Here is a 24,710-nt window from a genome sequence, read left to right as displayed (position 1 = left end):
CATTTAGATACTTAATTCTAAATGCTTTCTTGTGACAATTTTAAAGAACAGCTACAGAAGACAACAGCGACTTTTTATTTTGAGCAGTGCAAGTTACAGGCTAATCAAGCTAGCTTACTGTATGTGTTTTCTCTGGAATAACTTTTACTTTAAAAAGATGGAATAGATACGATTCCTTGCACCATTTCCCCAAATAAAATATTTTGGAGGATGTGAAAAGACTGCAGCATATAACAACAGAAATAAGCAGATACTGTCTTTTTGAGATTATTTGGAAGCTTGTCAGAATGAAAAAAATACTCCCACAAAAACTCCTGCGAACCATTTAGTTGGAGCAGCTTCCTATTTTATTGCTAAGCTTATTGAGGGAACTCTTGGTCCTTGATACAAACATTGATATATTCAAAGGTTTTTTTTGTTATTTGATGATGTGGGGGTATGTTAATTTTTGCACAGCTGACTACATGAACAGTAAACGGCATGGTTTTAAGAAGGTAAATTGATTACCGTTCCAGAAAGAATTTTGATTTTCAGTTTTCTAGAAGTCTTGAAGATGCTGCAACAAACCCACTAGCATTTTCTTTAAAAAAACCAAAACAGAACAGCTCTGTGAGTTTTGTGTACTAATAATGTCCTCAGGAAAAATATGAAGTATCTTTGATAGACACAGTACTTTCAGAAACATTACCTCACGAAATGCAGATTCACTAACAAAAGTGCGATTTCACTCAAACCCCTTAGTATTATATTGTACAGCAGCACAACACAGACAGCAATGGTTGCCTTTGTATAAATGTGATTTTTTTCAAGTTACTGATGATGATTTCACTGGTCTTCCTTGAGGCATTAGGAGATCACAACTCTAAGGATGGCCAACATATTATCTCAGTAGGTAGTATTTGTTCCCTCTTGTTGAGCCACTCTTTTTGAGTGCTGTGGAGAGGTCTTGCCAAAGACTCTGTTGCCTTTATCCATTTACACAAGCTGGCAAACACTGACAGAGCAAATACAGGAACTGAAAATAGTTTTAGACAAAATCAGAAGGGCAGAGGAAGTGAGAACTCAACCTGCACACTATGCCTTTGTGCATGACCAACCACAGCCTGGCTGCAGAATCATCAGCACATTTCAGTGTGAACCAGAAGTTAGATGCAAAACTAAAAATATAAACCATTCTTTGGGACTACACATAGGAACACAGACACTGGATGAGTCAGTGAAGTGGATCAATCCAGTATGTTTACTTTGTGCATTTCAAGGTAGACTTCAGTACAATTCTGGGCGCAAAGAAGGACTAGGAAGGATGCAACTCCTGCTGTGGTCAAGGGGCCTCTGCTACAAGAGAGCAGTTTGGTGTGGTGAAGTACAAGGTTTTGTAGGTCAATAATCATCAGTCCAAAAGACTGACAAAAGGTAGCAATATTGATAGAGAACTACTGCAGAGACAAACTGTCACAGAAGATGACATACTAAATTGCAATGACTGACAGTATAAAACAGGAGTTAAGGAAATAGTCTTCCATTATCATAAACCAGATTAATCTCTCATAAACATTTCATGAAAAACAAAGGACACTTCTAAGTTCTTTCAGGAGTCAGTGATTAGAAAATGCACCATGTGGCATACAGTAGGAATCAAACTGTAAGGAATTAAAGGTTTCCATGCTCATAGATTTTCTGAACTGAAATAATTCAGAAATTCCTATCTATCAAAACAGGAATCTTCCATATTCATTCAAAGAAAAAACTTGCAACTGTAATATTAAAAGAAAAGGCTTCTGAAGCCCTGGACAATATTAAAAAATATTATGTCTCCCCTTAACAGTGTTAGAAGTTAGCTTTCTTACCCTCTGTCTTTTCTAAAAACTATGTTGTCTTAGATTATAAATGTTTTTTTGACAGTAGAATGCCAAAAGACAGACATGATACCCATATACTGCCAGCAGTATCCACTACCCTGAAACCCCAGCTAAATGGTATCATGGCTATAGACAACTTACTGTGAATGTGTAGAAAACCACTGACTTCAATACGGCATGATCACATAACCTTAAATAACCCCACTGTTCCTTCTTTAAAAGGAACTTGCTTCATGCAGTAGCTCCAGTCTCTCACTGACCTTGGCTGGAGTCCCTCTGAGAGCAGGCAACAGTCTCCCAGCATGAGACAATCACCAGCTGGCTCAGACATGATAGATGTGAGCCATCCAACTTCCCTCACTTCTGGCTTGCTCAGTGAGACAGCAGCAGATTCCCATCTCCTGAGCCAGAAAGATCCTTATGACTTCAAACAAACTGTCCTCAAGGCTGCCTACTGTGTTTCCTGATCTGTGCAGTCTATCTGTCACAGCCTGTGATCATCCACAGGAGGACAGGCCAGGGGAGGTCCAGCTGTGAAGAGATGTCATGCTGAAATGGATCAAGGTCTTGTGTTGGATCTGCTAATCCCATCATGGTGATTGCCTCAAACCTGTAAATAGATAACTGTGTTGGGTCCAGCTGAATTCTTGACCTCTGTTGATTAGAATGTGAGTTTAGACAAAAGAGTGTCTTAATTGCAAACTAAATGCCACCTCCTGCGTCAACGTCAGCAAAATTCTAACCTAAAGGGTCAATGTAATTACCTCAGGAATTAATAATTCATTTAGTGCTGCATGATTTGTCAGATTTTCTATTTTTTACAATATACTGTGTTAATTTTGCTATACTCCTACACTTCTACTTTCCAATCATATTGTACTGACACAGCACATAACTGCACTGTAGAAGCTGACAAGGGATGCTGAGTGATTGAAAAGCTGTAGAGTGCTTTGGAACACCAAGAAAAATGAGGTACACTGGGTGTCTGTCCTAATGCTGTGATATAAATATTAAGCAACATCAATGCTTGGAATTTTAGTAATTTCAATTTTTTACATTTAAAAGAAAAGGTTTCACTTTTTTCTGAGTTAGTTGTAAGCTGAGTATATTCTCAGTTCTATTCTAGAACTCCTTTAATATATTGAAAAATTCCTCACTGCACAAAGAATGCAAAATAAATTATTCCTAGTAGAACAGAATAATCAATTCTGATGTATGCTTCTGCAGAAAGATAAATTTTAAACCGAATACAGAAATTGTAGAAATGCAAAATTGAGACTGCTTTTGATATAATACCATTTACCAACCTTTGCTCCCAAGGCCAATAGGGAATCCATGCCATATAGTGCATTGATAGATATATAGATAAGCACATACATGCACACACACATATATCAAATAAATATGTAAATAATAAATATAAATAAATACTTGGTAAAAAATATTTATGTAAAAGAATTAAGTATTTAGTACTGAAAATCATGCATTCACATCTTTGTCAAGGGAATACATTTTCTGTTTAACAACTCAAATCATGTTCTACCAAGGACCCTTTAAAAATGCACTGGATTTTGATCAGCTGAGGAATCCATCCTGCTATAATTGCATAGCTAGATGAACAGTTGTCATGAACTGGGTCAGTAACCAAGGAGAAGATGGGACCTAAAAATTATCCTCTAGGAAAAAAAAGTTCTCATTCCAAGTTGAAACAGACTCCAAACTAAGTTGCCAAGGATAATCTGATTCAATCCAAATAAAGCATAATTGAGTTCAGTTGTATAAGATACAGCAGATATATAAAAATTACTTGTGTTGTTATCTTAGTAATGTGGTTGCATAGCAACAAGCTCAGTCTGAGCGATCATTCCTTTATTAGCTTTGTGAATTATCGTACTGCTAGGAAGTGGATATTGGAGAGAATTTATCCTCAAAGAAGATTGAGAGCTTTGTGTAGGCTGACATACTATAATGCAGAATGGAAACTGGGCCAAGTAATAGAAACCAGAATCAAATAGGCTTTGAGTTAAAAAGGCTCCATGGACACAAGCTGACTTCTACAGTGCTTATTACTAACAGCAACCCTGGCAGTATAGCTGGACACCATTGCCTCCGAGGAGTTTGCATTGCCCTGTGTGATAATGCGCGTACACATTACTTCTAACGTAACTGGGGTGGGGGTGTAACCAAAACTGGAGATGGGGAGACAGATGGTTCATTTGCCCACATCATATATTCTCCAGTGGTTTGCTGACTAAAACACTTCCTTAGTCAAGCTGTGGTATGTCAGTACAGTGATGTTACAACCAGCCTCTGTGAGTATGCTTGTTTATTGCTCTGTCCCTTGCACCATACTGAGCAATTATTCTGCCTTTATTTAAGCACTGCCAATGAACTCAGCTTCTCCATAAGCTGCAGAACTTGAGAAAAACTTGAATGTTGCTAAATTCATCAAAAATACGTCAAGGGAAATAAACAGGAAGAAATTAGCTTTTTATTGTTATTTCTCACATTACAGCATTTTCATGTACCCAAGTTGGGACACTATAAGCCTATGACTCCTCTGAGGTAACATTCTATTTTTTTAACTTCTTTGCAGCAGTGAAGGGTAAAGGGCATACATCAGTGCTGAATGAAGTTGAGGCCATATTTAGTCACTTATTAAAATATGGTCTCATTTATCAAAGTACTAAGCACTATGAGTTCTTATTACCTTCAGGACGACTTGTGGATACACTTGTGTGTCTGAAAAAGCAGGCAAATTTTATACTTTAACTTAGGACAAGCATGCAGCTTTAAACAGAAGATGGATGACTTCATTCAACTCTGGATTACTTCAGTCTTACCCTAGCTTTTGTCCATGGAAACTCAGACAACTACAATACTCTTAGAAGAGATTAGTGTTGGTGCTAAAACACAGCACACATGCCTCACATATAAGCTAGATTTATCACTTTAAATACATAAAGGTATTCCTTATCAGTTTTCAAAACTAATTTTTGGGAACTGAAATGCTGAGTTGAAAAAAGAAAAGCTAGCAATACATGATATTGGAAAATACCCACACTTCACAAGTAGCTGAAATCCTACCAATGGGTAGGACCATTTTGTACCAACTGGTACAAACCTCACATCAGAACCCAGAAAGGAACTTTTCCTGAATATGTGAATTGGTATGTGCTCTAGGGAATAAAGATGGATTTTACCTTCAGCATTCTCACAAGAAATTCAACAAAACTTTTTCTCCAATCTCCCTGTCATTAACCTTCACTTCTACTGCACAGTATAGAAAAAAGTACGAGATTTCTCAGACTGTTTATGTCCCAAACAATTGATGGATTTATAAGTCAAGAATAAACCAATGAAATCTGAACAGAAGCCCAGAGGCAGATGCACTTTTATGAACTTGAGTTTCTAGATGCCAAGAGGAATCATTTTTCCAAAGTGTGTCAGAGTACTATGTTAATAAAAAACCCCATGTGACAGGGACTGTATTTTCCCTCAAAAAATAAATGTAGCTTGCAAGAAACAGAGGATAACAACTGGGCTAAAAGCTGAAGTCTTGATAATCTGGGCATCTGAATTACAAATGGTATGAGCTGTAATTCCAATGAAGTTGCATGTCCTTATAACTGGAATTTTAAAGTCCTTCCGGAGACCAGACTGCTGGTTCCCAAAGTGGAGGAATCTGCTCTTAGGGGATAAGGATGAAATGCATTTGCACTGCAAAGACAGCACCTCTGTTTTCTCATAAGCACCCTAAAAAGAGTTATATTGTGAACAAAGCATTAATGAATGAAAAGGAGGCAAGACCCAAACTTTAGCTACACACTATATGAAAAAAAGGAGCAAAATACCAAACCAAAACGTGTTATTCTTAAGCATGGACATCACTACTGACATTAGCTGAACTCCCAGCAGATGTCTAGGTTGTTTATAATTCACAGATAGCCAGAAGAATAGAGCAAACAGGAGAGCTTAGGAAAGACACAGTTTTGATTGCTATGGGCAAAGCAAATGTAAAATGAATCCCACTGATGTAGCCAGCTGGAAAACATTAATGTCTGCATGGGAAAAATGGCAGAAAGGTGGACAAAAGAGTATCAGACATGTCAGAGCTGAATGAGCTAAGCGTGGCAATCAGTTCTGTATGCATTATGTCAAGGGGAATTTTTCCAGTCATCCCACAGCATCACTAGAGAGTAAAGACCATGGGTCAGACTTGAAAAACTAATGTCAAAAGGTACTGGCCACGTATCTGCAGGCCAGTACTTTCCCCTACATTTTCCTCTTACTATTGAAACCTCACAAGTAACTATTAATTAGTATTAATGTTATCATAATCCCTACTTTATGCACATTCGTCATTGTTATGCAGCTAAATGTGTAGTTTTCTCCTTAAATCTTTTCCATATGTCAAATCAATCTCCCCAGACTCTTAATTATTTTAATGTTGATCTTGGAATTCCTTCCAATTTGCAACAGATTTGTGATTTAATTTGATTTGCAAAATACGCAGAGCTGCCAGTATGCCCAAGAATTAACATTTCAGGTGTCACTCAACTTACTACAACCATGTTTCTCGGTAATTTATGTGAAAACTATTATTAGACTTCAGTTTACTGTGAGAGGCTATCGCAGAAAATAAATGCTGCTGAATGCATTGACACCATTTTCAGAAAAATGTTGTTAGGAAAATCTCTGAGACTCAGAAAGACACATAGGCTGGGGCAGAGGAGGAGGGAGGTCCAGCTGGATACACTTAGCTATTGCCTGGTGAATTTAACATACTACTCATTGCTTTGAGTAGTTTTTTTGCCATATGACCAAGTCAAAAAGGCCAAAGACCAAAGCTGTGGGCTTTGAGAACCCAATCTAGTGGAAACTGTCCCTTCCCATGGCAGAAGTGTGGAACTAACAGTCTTCCAAGTAATTTCCAACCCAAACCATTCCATGATTCTAAAGAACTGCCTAATCTCTTCTATTTTCACTCTGAAGAAAAACAACTCCAAATGTACCCAACATAATGATGAGATGTTATATAAAAATCCTTCACCATTTTCTTTAGAAGTCAGAAAACAAACCCAGGAGCACAAATGTGATGGTACCAGGCTATAATACAATATGTAATAGAATATATAATACTATTGTACAATAGTACAATAATGGTCTCACAGACTTAAAATCTCCACTTGGCTTGCCAAATTTTCTGGCAAAAAATCAGCGTGACTTGGCTAAAGTTAAAATTAAAAGGAAAGACAAAATAATCTGAAATGGATTGACAAAAGTGGTTATGAAAAAACATTATATGGTCTGCAGACACTTAAAACACGTATGTGAGCATTCAGCTCCACATGTGGCAGTGGTCCCACACAGCTCAAATGGACATCATTGCTAATTTGGCTAGAGCATGCTTGGAAGAAGTAGCCCACAACTTGCAACATGCCTGGTATGCTTTTAATAATTAATCAGTTAAGAATTCACATGTATTTTCTGCAAAAGTACAGCACAATTGCAAAGTCTCACTACCTGTGTCTGGGTACAAAGTTGTAGATTACTCACTTCTCTCAAAAAAACCCCCAAAACCAAACCCTAACAAACCACAAAACACAAACAGAAAAAAAAACCTACCAGAAATATGTAATACATAATTTCATAAACTCCATAAAACAGCATGTGCAAACATTAATTCAGAGATTCTGGCTCCTATACTAACACTTCAAACGACTGACTGGAAGAAGGGCATATATCATCTTGCCCAGACCTCAGGCACAGGGAGAACTGAATATACTGTCCTGAAGAGCACCCATACTTGCCCCTCCAGTGCTACCAAATGTGAAGCATGAGACCTCAGGAGGTCTCTGAGAGGGCAACATCAGCTGCATTACCTCACCCACATCATCTCAGTGACTCCAAACCCCAGGAGAGGCAGAACACACTGCCAGCACTCCCATCAGAGCAACTTCCCCCTTTTATCCCAAATGGAAAGCAAAAAAATAAATAAAAGGTGGCCCATGATTTTGCACATAATCAGAGCCTTAAAAGCCATCTGAGGCTCAGGATATCCATGGCTTCTCCAGATCAGGGAATGCACCTTCCTCTGCCTTAATACAGTCTCCAGAGGAGGCACTAAGTCTCACAGAGTCTTGCATCTTCTCTTCAATTTTTGTTGTATTACTCAGTTAGGTGAGTGGTCCCAAAGGAGACAACTAAAGACAGTTGTTGAGACTAAACACGATTGACCATTCACTGTGGTATGAGCCACAGTGAGAAAAAGAGAGCTCTCATTTCTCATTTCCTAGCCTCTACACTGCTCAGAGCAATGCTACCAGCTGCAAATTACAAAGCACCCTGAAAGACTGGAGGTGACACTGTGTTCTTCCTTGTTTCCAGAAGTAAAACTTTCTTTTTTAAAGCCAAGAAAACAGTACATGCATTTCTGTAATCCCATGCAAAGTAAAGATGTGAATATTATTATTTCAGAAAATAATTAAAGCATCCTGATCTGATCCCAGCTAACAGTGACAGTACAGCAGCACACTAGTGCACATATAAAACTACCACAGCAGAGACTCATGCCATTGTCTACCTTCCTTCCCCTGGCACAACATCATTACATCCCAGCTTCTGGAAAGCAAAGTGGAAGGGGAATGAGACGATATCATTGTAGGATACTAAGGCGTGGTAGCCCAGGGCATATTTTTATGACTTTAATTTGCAGTTTGTGCACCCATTTGGCATATGGGTGCAACTCAGAAGTCGTCTGTCCTTCTCATAGCTATGATTGATTTCTGAACATAAAAATCAGTCATGAACAACAGATTTCTGTGTAAACGCAGTTGTGACTAACTCAATCTAACCCTGAGAATCTTAGTTCTGCTATGAATACAAATAACAATACCTGAAATTGATGTCTTCATTACATCTTTTGTTGTGAAAATAAAAATGTAATTCAGATCTATTGTAAAACTTGCAATAAACAAAAGAAACTGGAGCTGTTTTGGAAGCAGCTATGGGTTGTCTAAATCAGTCTTTTGTGTGCACAACTCTGACAGAGATAGATAGCACAGATTTCTTTTCAAATGTCTCATACAGGAGAAAAACTCTTCAATGTCACTGATTTTATAGCTCTTTTCTCTTTTGATCAATGACTGCTAAATTATATGTACGTTCATAGGATGGAACAATAAGGTATGTTAGTCTGCCAGCAAGTTGTGGACATCAGTTACATCATAACCTGCCTAATCAAGGTCCACACATAATTTTTCAACATCTTTTTCAGGGATTCAGCTATCCTGTACAAACAATGACATATTAATGCCAAGTTACAGAACATTTTTCTTCCTGCTCAGTAATATTCCAAAGGATTTGCTACCAGAGCTTCCTCTCCAGTTTATAGTGGCAGCTATTTAACGCACAACTACAATTCCATAACTGAATTAAATTACACAGCGTTACAAGAAATTGTGACCTGAAATACAGTTTAAAAATTTTAACACTTAGTAACACAAAGGGTAAATTATTGCTTGTTTGCCCTATTCTTGTTATTCCTGAACTGGATTAAAAAACAGCCTCCTCCTCAGTTTCTTTGATATTTCAGTTGGAAAGCTAAACCTAGAATTGCCAATAAGGCAAATAGAGACTTGCTAAGAACTTTAAACTCTGCAGAGGGAAAAAGAGGGTTGAATAACTAATACATTTATCGCAGACATTGACAAAATTCAAAGCGCACTGGACTTTGTATATGAGTACTGAGAGATTTGGACAGAAGTGCATACTACACAACCCCACCAACATAGCTCTGAATACGTATTAACTTAAGTAATAAACCACTGCCTCCACAGTGGAGGTGCTCACACAATAGTTGTGGAACCAGAAAACTAAAATACCAAAAAAAAAAAAAATAATGCAGTTATTTTGTGACATATACACTTTATGATGTTAGGTTGTCATTCATTGAAATTCTATCATCCAGCAGGGACTGCATCCTCATGGCTGCCTGTACCCAAAACTCAATATGTAAAATTTAACTTCAGAAAAACTCCAGGTCCCCAATAATAGTAAGTGGCATTGCTCATACATATAGAGTATTTGACGTGCATACACAGCATGACTTACAGCTCAGATGGCCTAGCAGGTCTTATGATTTGAAATCTTACAAAACTTTTTCATCTAATTCCTTTTTTAGCATTGACTTTTCCCAGCTTGATCGACAAAGGTGGAAAATAAATAATTCATTTTGTCACCCATCAGGCTGATTTCACAGGAAACTATGATTTACAAATGTGGAACTACATTCAGTTTGGGGTGTTGGATCTAAAATGGATTTCTAACACCTTTTACAGAAGTTTGACTGTCTAGAGCTTTAACTACTCTGTATTTCATAACAGTATGTTTCAGCAAGTATAAGGAATGCAATGTGAGGACCCTCAAGAACTACCTTTATTATACTTATAGGCACCCAATGCCCCTGCAAAGTTGGTGATGCTTTACTGTTTGCAAAGTTCTATCAGAACAGCAAGTTAAGGGAAGCCAAGCAGAAAAAGCATCCCACAGATTTAGATACAGCTGGTCCTAAAATAATCCCAATATTCACACTCAGGAGATAGTGAAACAATTTCTTTACTCAGTGGAGAGTGTGGAAAATGTAAGAGAATGATCTGAAACATACTGGCTGCTTCAGGAAGGACCTCCTGTGGGCAAGCTTTATAACTTGGGCCTTCAAGAAGTGGGTTTACTGCAGTAAAACAGTGCTTGCCAATGTATGAGAGGAATGACAAGTATAGGTAAGACAGCATTCACAAAAATCACATGGATGTGATTTGAAATCCATGTCCCCGAGTGTTGTGCATGTTCGGGCAAGGAAATCATGACAGATCATAAGAAGCTGTTTCTGTACCAAGACATATCATCAATGCTAAAAATCCAAGACACAATGGACAGAAAAAAATCAGAAATTAATTTCACATTGCTGCCTTCACATTTCAAATACTCTCATACATTTATAGCCAATTTCTGTTAGAGAATACAAACTTCAAGAACGCTTTACTGAAAAATGAAGCCTTTTATAGAAAAAGCTAATTTGTTACCCTGTGCACACAAAATAGGGATTCTATTTTTTTTCACTGAGTAAACATGTCATATCATCAATTCATATTTTTTTATCTATGTTGTGGGAAAAAATAAATGAACTCAGAGTGGGTCTGATACATAAGGTTGTTTCAGATGTCCCATGTTCACTCCATAACCCTAAATTACCGTGCAATGAAAGAAGAGTAGAAGACAGAAAGTCACTATGGACCAAACACGTTCCCTGGCAGTAGAGCAAAAAGGGACGATACAGAGGTAAGACCGACCATGCTGTCCAGTGGTTCAAGGCAAGCAGAACTCCTGCCCTCTGAACTTGGGACAACTGAGCCTGGAGAGTCCAGAATGAGGACACAGCCACTCTTAATACGTGCCAAATTTAACTCCATCCAAAGTTTGCAGAAGAGCTGCTATAATCCAAGAGAAGCTGTACTGGTGTGGAACATGAAAACCAAGTAAAACAGCACTATTTTTGCTCACTTATTTTTCTCTTCAGTCTCCTCCCTTTACCTTTTTAATCAGCACCCAAAACAGTGCAGACCCATAAGACAATCCAGCCTACTTTACAATTTCAGGAAAACAATATGACCTACACATAATCTCTAAAATTCATTAGATTTCTGTACCACATTATGGTGTTTATTCTGTTTAACATGTCACTATGTTCTGTGACTCCAACAACGATTAACTTTAGAAGAATCATATCAGTACTCCTAAATACCACCATCCTGCTATTTCCTTGCAGAAACACACAGCCCTTACCTGTACATGAGTAATCATCAATGCGGATGTAGCCGGTTTTGCAGACACACATGAAGGATCCTGGGGTATTCACACACATGGTGTTCTCACGACAGTAGTGCCGTCCTTCAGCACACTCATCAATATCTGCCAACAAGGCAAAGAGGAACACAAGTCAAATTCAGCAGCTATTCTTTGCAATCTCCCAAAATACACTGCTGTTCACTTCCATCAGTAGTGGGCTAGACTAAAAAGTTACTTAAATGCCAGTGCATTTTGGAAGCTTTTTGGCTTTCTCCTTTTAAAAACCTGCTTGAAATATTCAAACAAGGGAAGCACCATGAGTTTCTGTGAACAGCTGTTAGTGGAGTTACAAAGAAGACTACACTGGCTTACATCTTTCCTTTTGAAGTACCTCTGATGTTATTCCTATGATTTAAACAGAACAGGGAAAAAAACCCCATAGTCCCAAACAACTGAGCAATGACCTCAGCACCGCAATGGCATCCATCACTGCATTCTGGGGAGTCACCTCAGTCACCAGCACACAAAACACACAACTATATGCACACTACATGCTTTTGATCTAACAGGAACTGTTATTTACGAAGAAACTGTAAGGAACAGGGTAACATCTGAAAAGACCCTGAAACTTAGTATAAATTTCTCTTAAAAGAATAAAATAGTCAATTTTTAATATGATCAATAGTCAAATTTTTACTATATTTAAACACATACACCTGTACCTGCAAATATCTACATAACTATGTATATAGATACATATACACACTGTACCCAAAAGGAACCTGTGAGAATCTCACTCATATAAAAGATCTGCTCTGACAGAACAAAATGCAACTTGATAAAATACTTGTTGGGGCAGAACACTTGTTGCAGTATAAGGTCCTAGAGCAAACTCCCAACAAAAATGACTGTAGTCATGGAATTCAAAACATAATTTGCTTTGGTACTCTCTTGGATTTCAAAATTAGACATATTTCTTGTATCAGGTTACAATTCAATGGTAAGACAGAAAACGCACTACGAATAGCAAAAAACCTTCTGCATAGTATTATTATACTGTAAAAAAGAAAAGCTATATTAATTTGGAAGTGGTCAGTAGCACGCTGTTCCTGTAACAGTAATGATAAAGACATCATTACTGAAATGCTCAATACAGCTATTTCTATTGCCATGCAACGTGTCACTGAACCTTACTACCAAAGTATGCTAAAAATCAAATGGGTGGATTGTTGGCTTGGTTTCTTTCCTGCCCATCATTTTTGATTTCTTTCTTGTTTTCAATTATGTTTATACCTTTTGTGTTGAAAATAAAATCTCTGTACGGAAAAGCATCGTGTTGCAGAGTCTAATGATAACTCAAGATAAAAGACTGTATATATATACTCAAATCAGGGTGGATTTCTTAATAATGTGATGCTAAATGTCAACACTATTAACTCCTGCACTTTGTTCCTGCTTAGGTTGTATGCTTATTCCACATTTCTATCTTCCCTGTACCTTTAAATCAAGAGGAATTTACCAACTGCACTCATCAACTGCTCTTTTCTTCCCCCATTTGCATTCTTAGAATATAATCTGCCTTCCTGTACAAAACAGTGTGACTTACTGAATATTACTGATTCTGTAGTAAGTTCCTAATCTCGTTCAGTTTTGGAAAAAGAATTTTCCACAGGTCTTCTGCCCACGGGATTCTGCTGGAGAAGCTGGGGGCAGTTTGCTACCAAACATGAAGTTGTCCACTGCAAAAGAATTTCATGGCTGATGTACTTTGGCTGGTTTCCTTCCCTTTACCTTGTAAATTCTGCAGGCATGAGAGACTCATAGGTGTATTAAGGTGGTAGTTTAGAAAAGCTAACCCCACAATTTTTATGTACATGTGTACTTGCACAAATGAGCATGCATTTACAGTGAACACAGCGAGCACACTAAGGCTCCAAACACATTCTGTGAACTTCATCTAAGAACACCAAAAAAAAGTGAAGCTATCATGAGACCACCACAGCTGGTTTTGCACAGAGAGTGGAATGGGGCACAGATCTCCCAGCTTACAGATGTTCTACAGAAACACAAGTGTGCTGTTCACAAAAGCAGCCAACAGTCACAACATATGACTCAGCCTCTACAACAAATGATGCAACTTGTGTCTTTCATAATTCCAGCTAACAACCCCATATTAAATTAATTGTGTTGATTTATATTTAAGTAACAACATCAGTCTTCGAGTAATTAGAGGTCTTATGTTCTCAGCATCAACAGACTGCCTAGAAGCCAGCTCTGGCACTCTCAGAAAATTCTACTTAAAAATCCAAAGCCTCAGAACCATTGAATAGAACTTTCTGAAAACTATAATAATGGTTGCTTTGGAAGGTAAATAGCCACAGGAGATCCAAAATGCCAACAGTTTTTATTTTGCAGGGAAAAACTTAAAGTCACTCCTTTGTTTCAAACCTCCTAATTCAGAAGTGCTCTAAATAAGAGCTTTCACTTTGCCAACATACCACATATTAAGATTTTTAAAAATGCTTTATTTATAATCATCTTTTTTCACAAACCTTGCTTATTCAACTGATTTAAAAAAAAAAGGAAGAAAACTCAACACACATCTGTTCAGGTTAACTCTGAAGTGTTCATTTGAACAAATCTGATGTACTGTTTTTTTCAAACTGATTTGCAAAGAAATTGCTCATATTTTTTAAATGCTTACTAGAACTCAGAACTCCCACCTAACCCTCTGTTATTGCTATTATCACAAGTTTATTTTACATTGGCACCTGAAGACAATGGACACACAGCAAGTAAGAAGATACTTTTACAAACAATTTACAACTTTAATACTAGATAAAGATAATTAATACAAAAAAGGGTAAAATAACAGTCAAATGACAGCTAGTCACACAGAGATTGACCATACTAAAAGCCTGCAATTCCATTCCCCCTTTGGCACTCCACATGGGAGCTTAGTTAAGGTATTACAGATTAAGGAGTACTGAACTAGGGCAGGGAATGCGCCCAACATCTGTTGTCTTTCAAAGCTACCAAAATAAAAGCCTCTTCATCCTGTTCACTGGTTGAAAACACTGGTGTACCCAGCCATGGTGTGAGCCCAGTCAGCAGCCAAGCCCCAGGCAGCCACTTGCTCACTCTCCAACCAGTGGGAACAAGGAGAGAATCAGAAGGATAAAAGACAGAAAACCTGTGGATTGAAATATAGACAGTTTAATAGGGAAAGCAAAGGCTGCACACACAAGCAAAGCAAAACCAGGGGTTAATTCCCTGCTTTGCAATGGCAGGCAGCTGCTCAGCCATCTCCAGGAGAGCAGGGCCCCATCACATGCAATGGTTACTGGGGAAGACAAACTCCATCACTCCAAATGTCCCCCTCTTCCTCCTCCTTCCGTCCAGCACATATACTGAGCACAATAGCACATGGTCTGGGATCTCCTTGTGGCCAGTTTGGGTCACCTGTCCTGGCTGTCTCCTCCCAGCCCCCCAGGCACCCCCAGTCTCCTTCCCAGTGTGGCAGGAAGAAAAGCAGGAAAGGCCTTGGCTCTGTGTAAGCTCTGCTCAGCAAAAACATCTCTATTATCACTGTGTTCAGCAAAATCCCAAAATACAGCCCCACATCAGCCGCTGTGAAGAAAATTAACCCTACCTAGGCCAAAACAAGCATGCCACCTTTAGACAGATATGCACAACAGAAAATCTTATGCATTTCCATATCTAAGAAATCCTACAACATCTATCTTAATTTCCTTTTGCCAAAAAGCCTAGTTAGCATATTAATGCATATTCAGGTTTTACTGCTCAGCCAGTAAAATACTGAAGTCAGTTCAATAGGATGAATGCACCACTCCAATGGCTCTACACATTCAACAATAAAGACTTGTGTGCTTGAAGTCTGTCATGTGCTACTGAGCCACCAGCTGTGATGTACTGACAAGAGTGTAGTCATGGAGATCATCAACCTGCTCTGTTCCCAGTGGAACAGATAAAAGGGGCACCTCTGGGAAAACTGGTTAGTGCAAAAGTGTTTGGAATCTGCACTTCAATGATTTATTTATACTTGCAAAAACATCAAAAACAGAAAAAAAAAACCCTGAAAAACCTGCCTTTCTTTATTCCCCCAAGCACTCAAACAAAATTTATGCAAAATATATAACGGAAGAAAAGTTTCCCTGTATCCCTTTCTCCCGCACCCTAATGAGTTTGCTTCCCCAGAGTAAAATTCCCAGTTATATTTTACAATCCCATTAATAAGAACAGAACTTGACCTGCAATCCATAAATCATTGTTGACTAAAGCGTCACACTAACAAACAAAGCCTCTCCTTAGGCCTCCCTATATACATCACTGCCTTTATCTAGCACAAAAGCCTTCCAGAACAAATGAGTCTGGTCATTATCACTAAGTCAGTAATTATCAGCTGTTATGAGAAGAGGCTACTGCCAGAACTGAGGATCCTTTATGGATAGTGTCCTGCCTCCAGCTATTTCCCTTAAAACTCAATAGTGTCTAACACCCGTGATCTCCCTGGTCACCCTTAAAGAGGTATATGGCAGTCAGGGACATCACTGTTGTTAGACAGTATCCAGTTTTAATGGAAGGGCTAAAACTCTTCCAGGATTTTTTGCAACAAATAACATTAACTACCCAGGAAGAAAGGGAACAGGAACATGAAAAGCCTTATTTATAAAAAAAATTATTTAATATACACATTAAAAATTGCCCTGAACACAAGAGCAGAGTAGATTAGACCTACAATTTAAAATAAAACAAATAAAACCCCTATGGGTTTTATGTTAATAAAACAATATGTTTTCACAGCCTATAAATATCATGCACCACCTTTACCTGCTCAAGAGGTTAATGTTTTTTCACCACTCACACAACTTCATGAGCACAACTCAATCCTGATCTGAGGGCTCTGCTAGTAAGAGCAAGGGCATCACCACACTCTACTCCTGTGAATCCTGGGCCTCCCTGCTGAGAACCCCAAGGATGGATACCAGTAACTGTGATCCCAACATAGGCCTTTCAGGCCCTTAGCTTTATCACTACACCCTGACTCATACAGAGAGACAAGCAGGGAAAGATTCAGACTCTTCTCTTGGCCCTGACCTAGAAAAAGGGCATCACAAAATCAGCAGGTGCTACTCAACAATTAAGGGACTGTGAAAATGAACAGTGACCATTCACAGCAATCAATACCATTGAAAAGGTAAATGAGGATTTAAAATATTTACAGCAAACATAACCTGTTCTGCACCTGGAACAGGATCACAGAGGAAAAGAAGTTCTGCCCATTTACTTTCTCTTTGTCATCCCTCCACCAACAAGTCCTACTTTTCTCACTTTCTACCTCTGACATCAAGCTTCTCTGCTGTTTTCCTCCTGCAACCACTTTCTACCTACACTTAGTCCTGTCTTCAGATTTTTCTCCCTTTGTCTCTCCTCCTGTACTCAACCCATCAGCTCTTATTCCTTTAAAGAAAAAGAGCAGAGCATAAATTTGAAGTACGATCCCACCAACTTACCCATCTGTGAAAGTATTGGGCTTTTCTATTTCCACCACCAAACACACTACCTTCCCAACTGCTCAAATGTTTAGTATGCTAAAACTTCCTCATTGCTCTAATAAAAATATTCCCAGTAGGGTCTCACGTTGCCTTGATCATATTTCCAAGCTCCTACTCTCTTCAGCTTCCCTTCATTTTCACCTACAGCCTGTTTTCAATATCTCGTGTTTTTTGGTTTCCATAACACTATCTTCTGTGTGCCTCTTTTTGTATAAACCCTTTCTCACTTGCCATCTAAGATGAAAAAATATCTTGGGGCTCTGGCACAGCCCTTGCTCCTCCTCCTCCTCCTCCCACTACTATTTTTAGACTCTCCATCACCTGTCAAGCCTATGGTTTAACTGCTGCTGTTGCCTCCAGTCAGTTACAAAACAGTCACTGCACTTTTGTTTTGCTTTGCTCTATCAAATCCACTGCAGCAGTTTTTACAACTGACATATCCCACAAAGGATGTAACCATCAACTTCAATCAAAATTGTGTATTTTTTCACATTATTTATTCCAGCTGACAGCACCACCATAGTTGTTATCACTTCTACCCTCTTAAGATAATTTTCAACTTTTTCTTCTCTTTAAACCCTGTGCTTTTGCTACTAACAACAGCCAGTGAAAAGCCTGGCCCCTACAGCAAAATTATCAAGAGGTAACACATATACAAGCTAAGTCCAAAATTGTTTTTTGCTCTTGGGGAGTTTTTTTACTTTTATTTTTGTCTACCTTTCTAGACCTGTGTGTCTCTCCTCCCCCAAAGAGAAAAGCACTACAACCTAAGGAATCACAATTAATCTAGCCCTGTGAATCAACTATAAGAACATACCCCTCATGCTGAGTTAAATCATACAAAAATTACCTCAAGCATACACAAAGACCAAGAAGAAAAGGGTAAAACAACCTTCCATTATTCCCACCATGCTGGTCCCACAAAAGAACTTGGCTGCTAACAACTCATGCAGCAGTACATAAGGAGGGTAAGAAGAATTGGGCAGTTACTAGCGTATATTGATTTTACTGACTTATTAACAGATCTGTAGAGAAACGGGGTGAGGTGGATTCTAAGTGTTAGCACTCTTGTAAGTAAACTAAGAAAATGTTATTGTACCTTGACTAAATTGATAAAGCATTAATTAGACTAAAAATAAATTCTAACTGCTGCTTCTTCACATAGGGCATATTATTTCCTAGCCCCTAACTAAACTGCACAGTTAACACCTACAGATTGTACACATCCTGGTTCTTTTCCCTTCATGCTCTTTTAATTCTCTGATCTTGGCTTAAGTTCATGATTTCTCTGTCCATCCTGCAGCCTCTGAAGAGGCCATCAGGACAAAAAAATACTTGAAATAAAAGCAAAGTCACTCAAGGTCTACGTTCCTTGACTAAAGTTCTACACAGCTTTGCAAGGACATAATGCAACAATACAGCATTTCAGAAATATCATTTTTAACAGTACAAAGAGTTGTTTTTATTTCAACTTGCCCCAGTTTTTGGAAAGGAAGACAGACTGTAGAGATAAAACTGTCCTTGTTAAGACATGCAGTAGGAGATATTGCTCCGCAGCTACTTGTGAATGTGAGACTCTTGGAAGAAATAGAAGTCTTTATCTCAGTCTTGTGAAAACATCACTGGACTCCACACACATGTAGTTTTAAAAATATATATCACATGAAAATTTTGAAAACAAATACTACCTGTCATCATGGAATATTTTACTTGTCAAACTGCATCTTCTTACAATTTAATACCTTATAATTAATTCATATAGTAGTGTACATGTGATGAAACAAGTACCTATATATAGTTATTTGTCAGACATGAAAGCATCCCAGGGGGCCTTTCATTAGGCTCCAAATAACTAGTCTGATACAGTTGCATACTGAGAACAAAAAAGATGTTGTATACGACTAATTAGTCAATTCTGAAAATCAGAACAAGTTACTGGCACTCCAGCTCATGATCCAACCCCCTTCAGCACTGCACTGAGTTAGGATTACATCTTTAAATCTGAATTGCAAAATAATATTTTTCTTTTCTTAGTTAAGTATGACAACTTATCATTTTGAACCATGAACGTCAAGAATTTCAAATACTTGCCACTCATCGTGTTTTTGTTTTCCCCTATTTTAAAAGGGTAATGAGGAGCATTAATATTTTTATACAGAGACTACAAATATCTATTGGGTTCTTCTCAGGAAGACAAGGCACAGATTGTACTGAACCAATGTATTTTAAACTCCTTACTGGAAGAGAGCAAAGACAGCACCTGTGAGCAGTGGTAAGGCCCCCATGTGTGGGTTAAACTGTCTTTGGGTCTAAACTATGGGTCTAAGCATATTCTTGTGAGCCACCTGGTAGATTACTGCCTCTTTCACAGAAAAGCGCTGATACCACAACTCAGCTGTCCCTCAAACTGTGCCAAACTAGTTACAGGTAGCAGAACAGATACAAACACTGTGGCTGCTATTGCTCTGCACTCTTCATGAAAGAATATTTGTTTTAAATTCAGTTTGTGCTAATGCAAGGCATTTCTGTGTCTTTTTTACAACTCTTGGGAATCCAGCCTTTATGTATTGTTAAGAAATGTTGCACTTTTAGACTGAGGTTCTCAAAGTTACAAAAGAAACCCAACAATTTGGCTGTGGGTACTTTTCACACAGTCAAAGCACCTGATTTTTTCAGTAGTCACCTCCCAGCTAACAGTGAAAACTGAACCGAAAGTAAAATAAGAACAAAATTAAAGCTTTATTTTATTTTCTCTTTTGGTTGCAGGTCTGCTTAATTTGTATGGAAACTTTCACCTTAACTTCTCATCTAAAGACAAATTACATCATGTGTTTATATTGCAAGTGGAAAAGGGTAGCTCTCAGTGCAATAAAAGCTCTCCTTACCAGATAGTAAGAGCAGAGTTTAAGAGTTTTCAAGAAGCTCCCTTCATATGATTAATTTCAGCTGTTTGGTTTTTTCTTAATTGTAGTAACATCATTCTCAATCCTGGCTATGGCTGGATGATAAAATCATTCCAAACATAATTAATGCAGAAGTAAACAAAATCAACTAACACGGAATACATCCTAAAATTTGTACATATACAAACTATCTCACTGCTACTAGTGATGACACAATCTGTAACTCAGTGGGAACCACAATCTATGAACTGGTGTCAGGGATACTGCTTCTGCACTTTAAGTTAGGAATAAACTTTATTATTTTCCTTAATTAAAGCCATAGCAGACAAGAAGGATTGGTCCTGCTCCACTACACTGACACATTAAAACTGCTTTTCTAATTCCACATATTAAGATTTCTCACTAACAAAATGATGGAAATAAGATGACAGTGCTTTTGATGAGAAAAAAACATTAATAATTGATAATACATTAATAATATTTAATATTAATATTTCATTTTAATATTAATACTATTTAATTAGTTTTTATAGAAATTTGGAAATAAAATTCCTCCCTCCTAGAGTGAAAGCTTTTCTTTCTGCTTGATCGGTTTCCCAACCCAACTCAAAATGACTAGGGAGTGAGTCGAACAAACTGCCAGCTGATGGAGATGGAAATCTTTATTTCTTATCTATATGTGATGCTATTGATACTTTTCACTTCCAAAAAATACTTTTTCTTAGAAGAGGGAAGTGTGAGTAGCCTTCCCAGATTCACAAAGCTGACAGTACTGTAGAGCTTTTAAGTAGGACTCTTACTCAAAAAAAAAATTGGTGCATACCATGAAGACAGCAAAGCTAGCAAATAGCTCAGTACTGTCTATTAAAGACTCAGAAGACTTAACAGAATATATTATAATACTTTGAGGGTTATCTCCATTATGGAAGTCTCTTGCTTACACTCTCCCAATATTACACTTAATTTAAGAAAAAGTACTTTCTTTATAACTCTACTTGGTCAATATGGTGCAACACTGCAATTTGAATGTAACTATTTATCCTTTATAAGATTTCTTCTCTTCACTACAATCCGTGGAAGTCAAATTAATTTTGCAAATGTACTTTATTTTTGTAATCCAGTAGTTAAAACCAACAAGATTAACAAGAAGATTAACAACAGATTGTACTAATTAGGTAAGTGAAGAAGTGCAAATTCATATTGTTGGGGAAGAGGGTTAATAGTATTTTTAAGCATACACAGGGATAAATGAATAAATCTTTCCAAACAGAATAGTAACATACAACTGTGAGCTAAGGGACGCCTGATAAGGTGAAACCAAGTGTCATTTCTGACGTGCTCCAGAAATCTCTGGAAAGAGGCAATTTCTCCTCTAAGACTGCTTACTTCCCTCCACTGGCAATGATTCAAATCAAGCCAGCTTATTCAAAAGCATATTTCTCAACTGAAAACCATCTCCCCTCAAGGGACAATCACAGTGAAGCTGATGTAATTCTCAAATCCAGACAAAGTCATTCAGTCTTTGGTCTAATTTCATCTGCTACACTTCAAACTGGGACAAACATGGCAACAGCAGAGAAATTAGAAGAGTTAGTGAGGAGAGAGAATAAATTAGAATATAAATTGAAAATTGTTTCACACAAAATTGTTCTAAGTTAACTATGTTGTATACTGTGTAAATAGTACAACTAAATTTCTAAATATCAAAAAATAAACATCATGTCCACACACCCATAACGAATTTGTCACATGTAGAGGGCTGACCGTGGTCAGCAATTTGGCACCCAGCAGCTCTTTTCTTGCTCAACCCTACAGTGGGATGGAGGGATCAGAAAAAAGAATGAAAGTGAGAAAAAATGCATCACTTGATATAAATAAAACATTTTTGATATCATAAAATAAGTGAAAGGGGATAGGAAAAAAAAGGACTCAAAGGTAACCACTCTCCAGCTACCAGCAGCAGACTGATGCTCGACCAATCTCTGAGAAACAACCACACTGTACTCCTGTTTTCACTACTGAGGATGGCATCACAAACCTAAACCACAGCACCACACAGGCTGCTACAAGGAAATTTAACTCTATCACACCCAAGACAGATATGTGATGTAAAATAGCCTCTGCATCAGGCAAAATCCTCTTGATAAAGAATAATGCAGTTTTCTCAGGTCATGTTCTGTCTTGGTCTCCACAAAAATTATTGTATTTTCAGGTCTTTTTTCTCGAGCTTCCTCTGCTCTCTATTTAATCAGCAATCCTTGGCAGTACTTCTGAACTGAAATCATATTTTGCAGAGAGATAGCTGAAATATGCTCCTCTAGATGCATCAGATTACCTTGGCAGCCAAGAGTCACAACCTTTATCCTGAAAAGCCTTTTCAGCATAACTCCACCATCATAAAAGCAGTGGGTATTGAACACTCTTTGAAATATATTCCAGAGGGTAATCTTCAATTTGAGAGTACTGCACACGCAGCTTCAGGAAAAACTAATTACCCTTTACCAGAACACCTGTTTTAGTAAGCTGTTATTGTTAGGTAGGATGCTGTATTAAAAGCACCTACACCTTGGCAGCAGAGCATAATCCATACACAACCTGCTCACAAAGTATCTCAAACTGCATAATACTCTGAGGCAGAAAATAGATTTAAAAGTATTTGGAATAAGGCTTCCAGCATGTAAATTAAGAAATACCAATTCTTTAAGTACTGCTTTATGCAGCACTGTGAAAGAAAGCTAAATGTGATGTAAATATTAACAAATATTATTATAATATAGCAGCACCATAAAAGTATCTAGAGACATCCCACAGCTTTGGAAAAGCACTGGTTCATTCTAGGACAGAAGCCAAACTCTTCCATCATTCAGGTGAAATTTATGCAGCTTTTTCAGACCCTCACTGAAACCAGCTTTGAGGTTTTTATTTTTGTTTTTCTCCTTAAGGAATAGTTCTGCAAATGGGAGCATCATTACTTCTGTTTATTCTTTCCATTTTGATCGTGCTAGAGCACAAATCAGGATGGTATTTAGTGAAACTTGGCTCTAACACAGAACCAATGACATCCAATTTTGGAGTATATCTGAAGTTTGTGCAGTGCAAACACAGAAACAGCTTTCATATCTATGGGCTCTAGGCATTACAAAAAGCCTTCTCTGAAAGGCTTTGTGTTAACTCTACAGTTCTACACCTGGCACTCCTTGCAATTAAAGACTAAATAATAGCAGAGTGAAGAAAGGGTATCCAGTAAGAAAGGGAGGTTGGGACCATTTCAGCCTTTCAAGATGAGGCCCAGGACTCAGAAAAGACTTGGTGCTACACTACTGCCATTGTGCCTTTTGCTGTTTGTTAGTTTAGTATATAAAGTAAGAGTCTCTCTCCAGAAATAAAATCCCCTGCTCAAAGAGACATTTGAACTGAAAAAGGGATACAATAATAAAAGCACAACTCTGAAGAAACATGGGTATTTCAGTCCCCTGCCCCTCCACAAAAACAAAGTTTTTGATTTGTAGCCTTATCTCCCATCCTTCCAGCACACAACCCCACAGTCAGTCAGGGATGGACAGCCGAGGGCAGGTCTGGGCCCCATGTGCCAGCTGTGCGTGGCTCAAGTGTGGTGCCAACACCACAGCTACAGCACAGAACCAGAAGCAAAGCCAGGATGGTTTGCCTGTTGAGGCAGCTTCACCTCTGGCAGGGAGAACCTCTTGGGAAGTGACCCCACTCCTGAGCTTTGCTCATGTGGGCACATCTTCCTAGTGTAACTTACTCCCATCACCTTCAACATGGGCAAGTGTTCCTGGATCAGGAACATTTTTAGGTTACAATTAAATGCCTATACATGTAATAAGCAAAATTATTATTTTTATGTAAATAACATGTCCCAATCTTTTATTCACTTATGCATGCTTTCTGAAAGAAGTTAAGCAGATTCATAATTACCACCCAGAATCAATGTCATTTTCCCATACAGAAACAATTGGGCCAAGAAATCTTCTCAAAAGATCATCATATTGAAATCAGGTACTGCACAAACTAGTAAATCCTCTTATAATAAGAATGCATCAGCCTCACATATGATAATCTACTGTGTCCTCATCAAACATTTCACCCTCAATGCTGATTAAAAAGTTTCTTCTCTTTCTTTGCTTATGGCATGCCTGGCAAGTTACACACAAAGCAACAGACTCTAATGTGAGAGACATGGAAATCGCCAAGAAAGTGCAATTTGGTTTTTTGCTTTCATTGAGCAGAGTAACAATAGAGCTGCAGGTAAAAAAACCTCTTAAAGCTCCTAAATTCACCAAAACTCCATTGCTCCAGTGACTCCCTAAAATAGGGAATGGTCGATGAGTTCCCAGGAACACAGATCCACAGCCTAGGCCACAGCAGTCTCCAGGGACTCTGGTATAAAATGCAATTGATGCTACAAGTTACACAGCAGGTCCTGGTGTCAGATACCTCCTGGAACATGATGGGGGCCAAGGGATTTGGTTCTGGAAGATTTTCAGTTCTGCTTCTCAAAA

The 24,710-nt window shown here is 38.1% G+C and overlaps 1 protein-coding gene across 2 annotated transcripts in view; it reads right to left on the bottom strand.

The window, feature by feature from the left end:
- The window catches only part of NELL2 (neural EGFL like 2), a 135,301-nt gene that overhangs the window by 49,260 nt on the left and 61,331 nt on the right, over nt 1-24,710 (bottom strand). For both annotated transcript variants that reach the window (XM_058804727.1, XM_058804728.1), the window contains exon 13: nt 11,706-11,831. In XM_058804727.1, the coding sequence (XP_058660710.1) occupies nt 11,706-11,831 (126 nt within the window). The remainder of the gene's footprint in view (nt 1-11,705; nt 11,832-24,710) is intronic.

The sequence above is a fragment of the Ammospiza caudacuta genome, chromosome 5 (genome assembly GCF_027887145.1).
Source record: "Ammospiza caudacuta isolate bAmmCau1 chromosome 5, bAmmCau1.pri, whole genome shotgun sequence".
Classification (NCBI taxonomy): Eukaryota; Metazoa; Chordata; class Aves; order Passeriformes; family Passerellidae; genus Ammospiza; species Ammospiza caudacuta.
The sequence above is the reverse complement of the archived record's forward strand: the minus strand, read 5'-3'. Positions and strand labels throughout refer to the sequence as shown.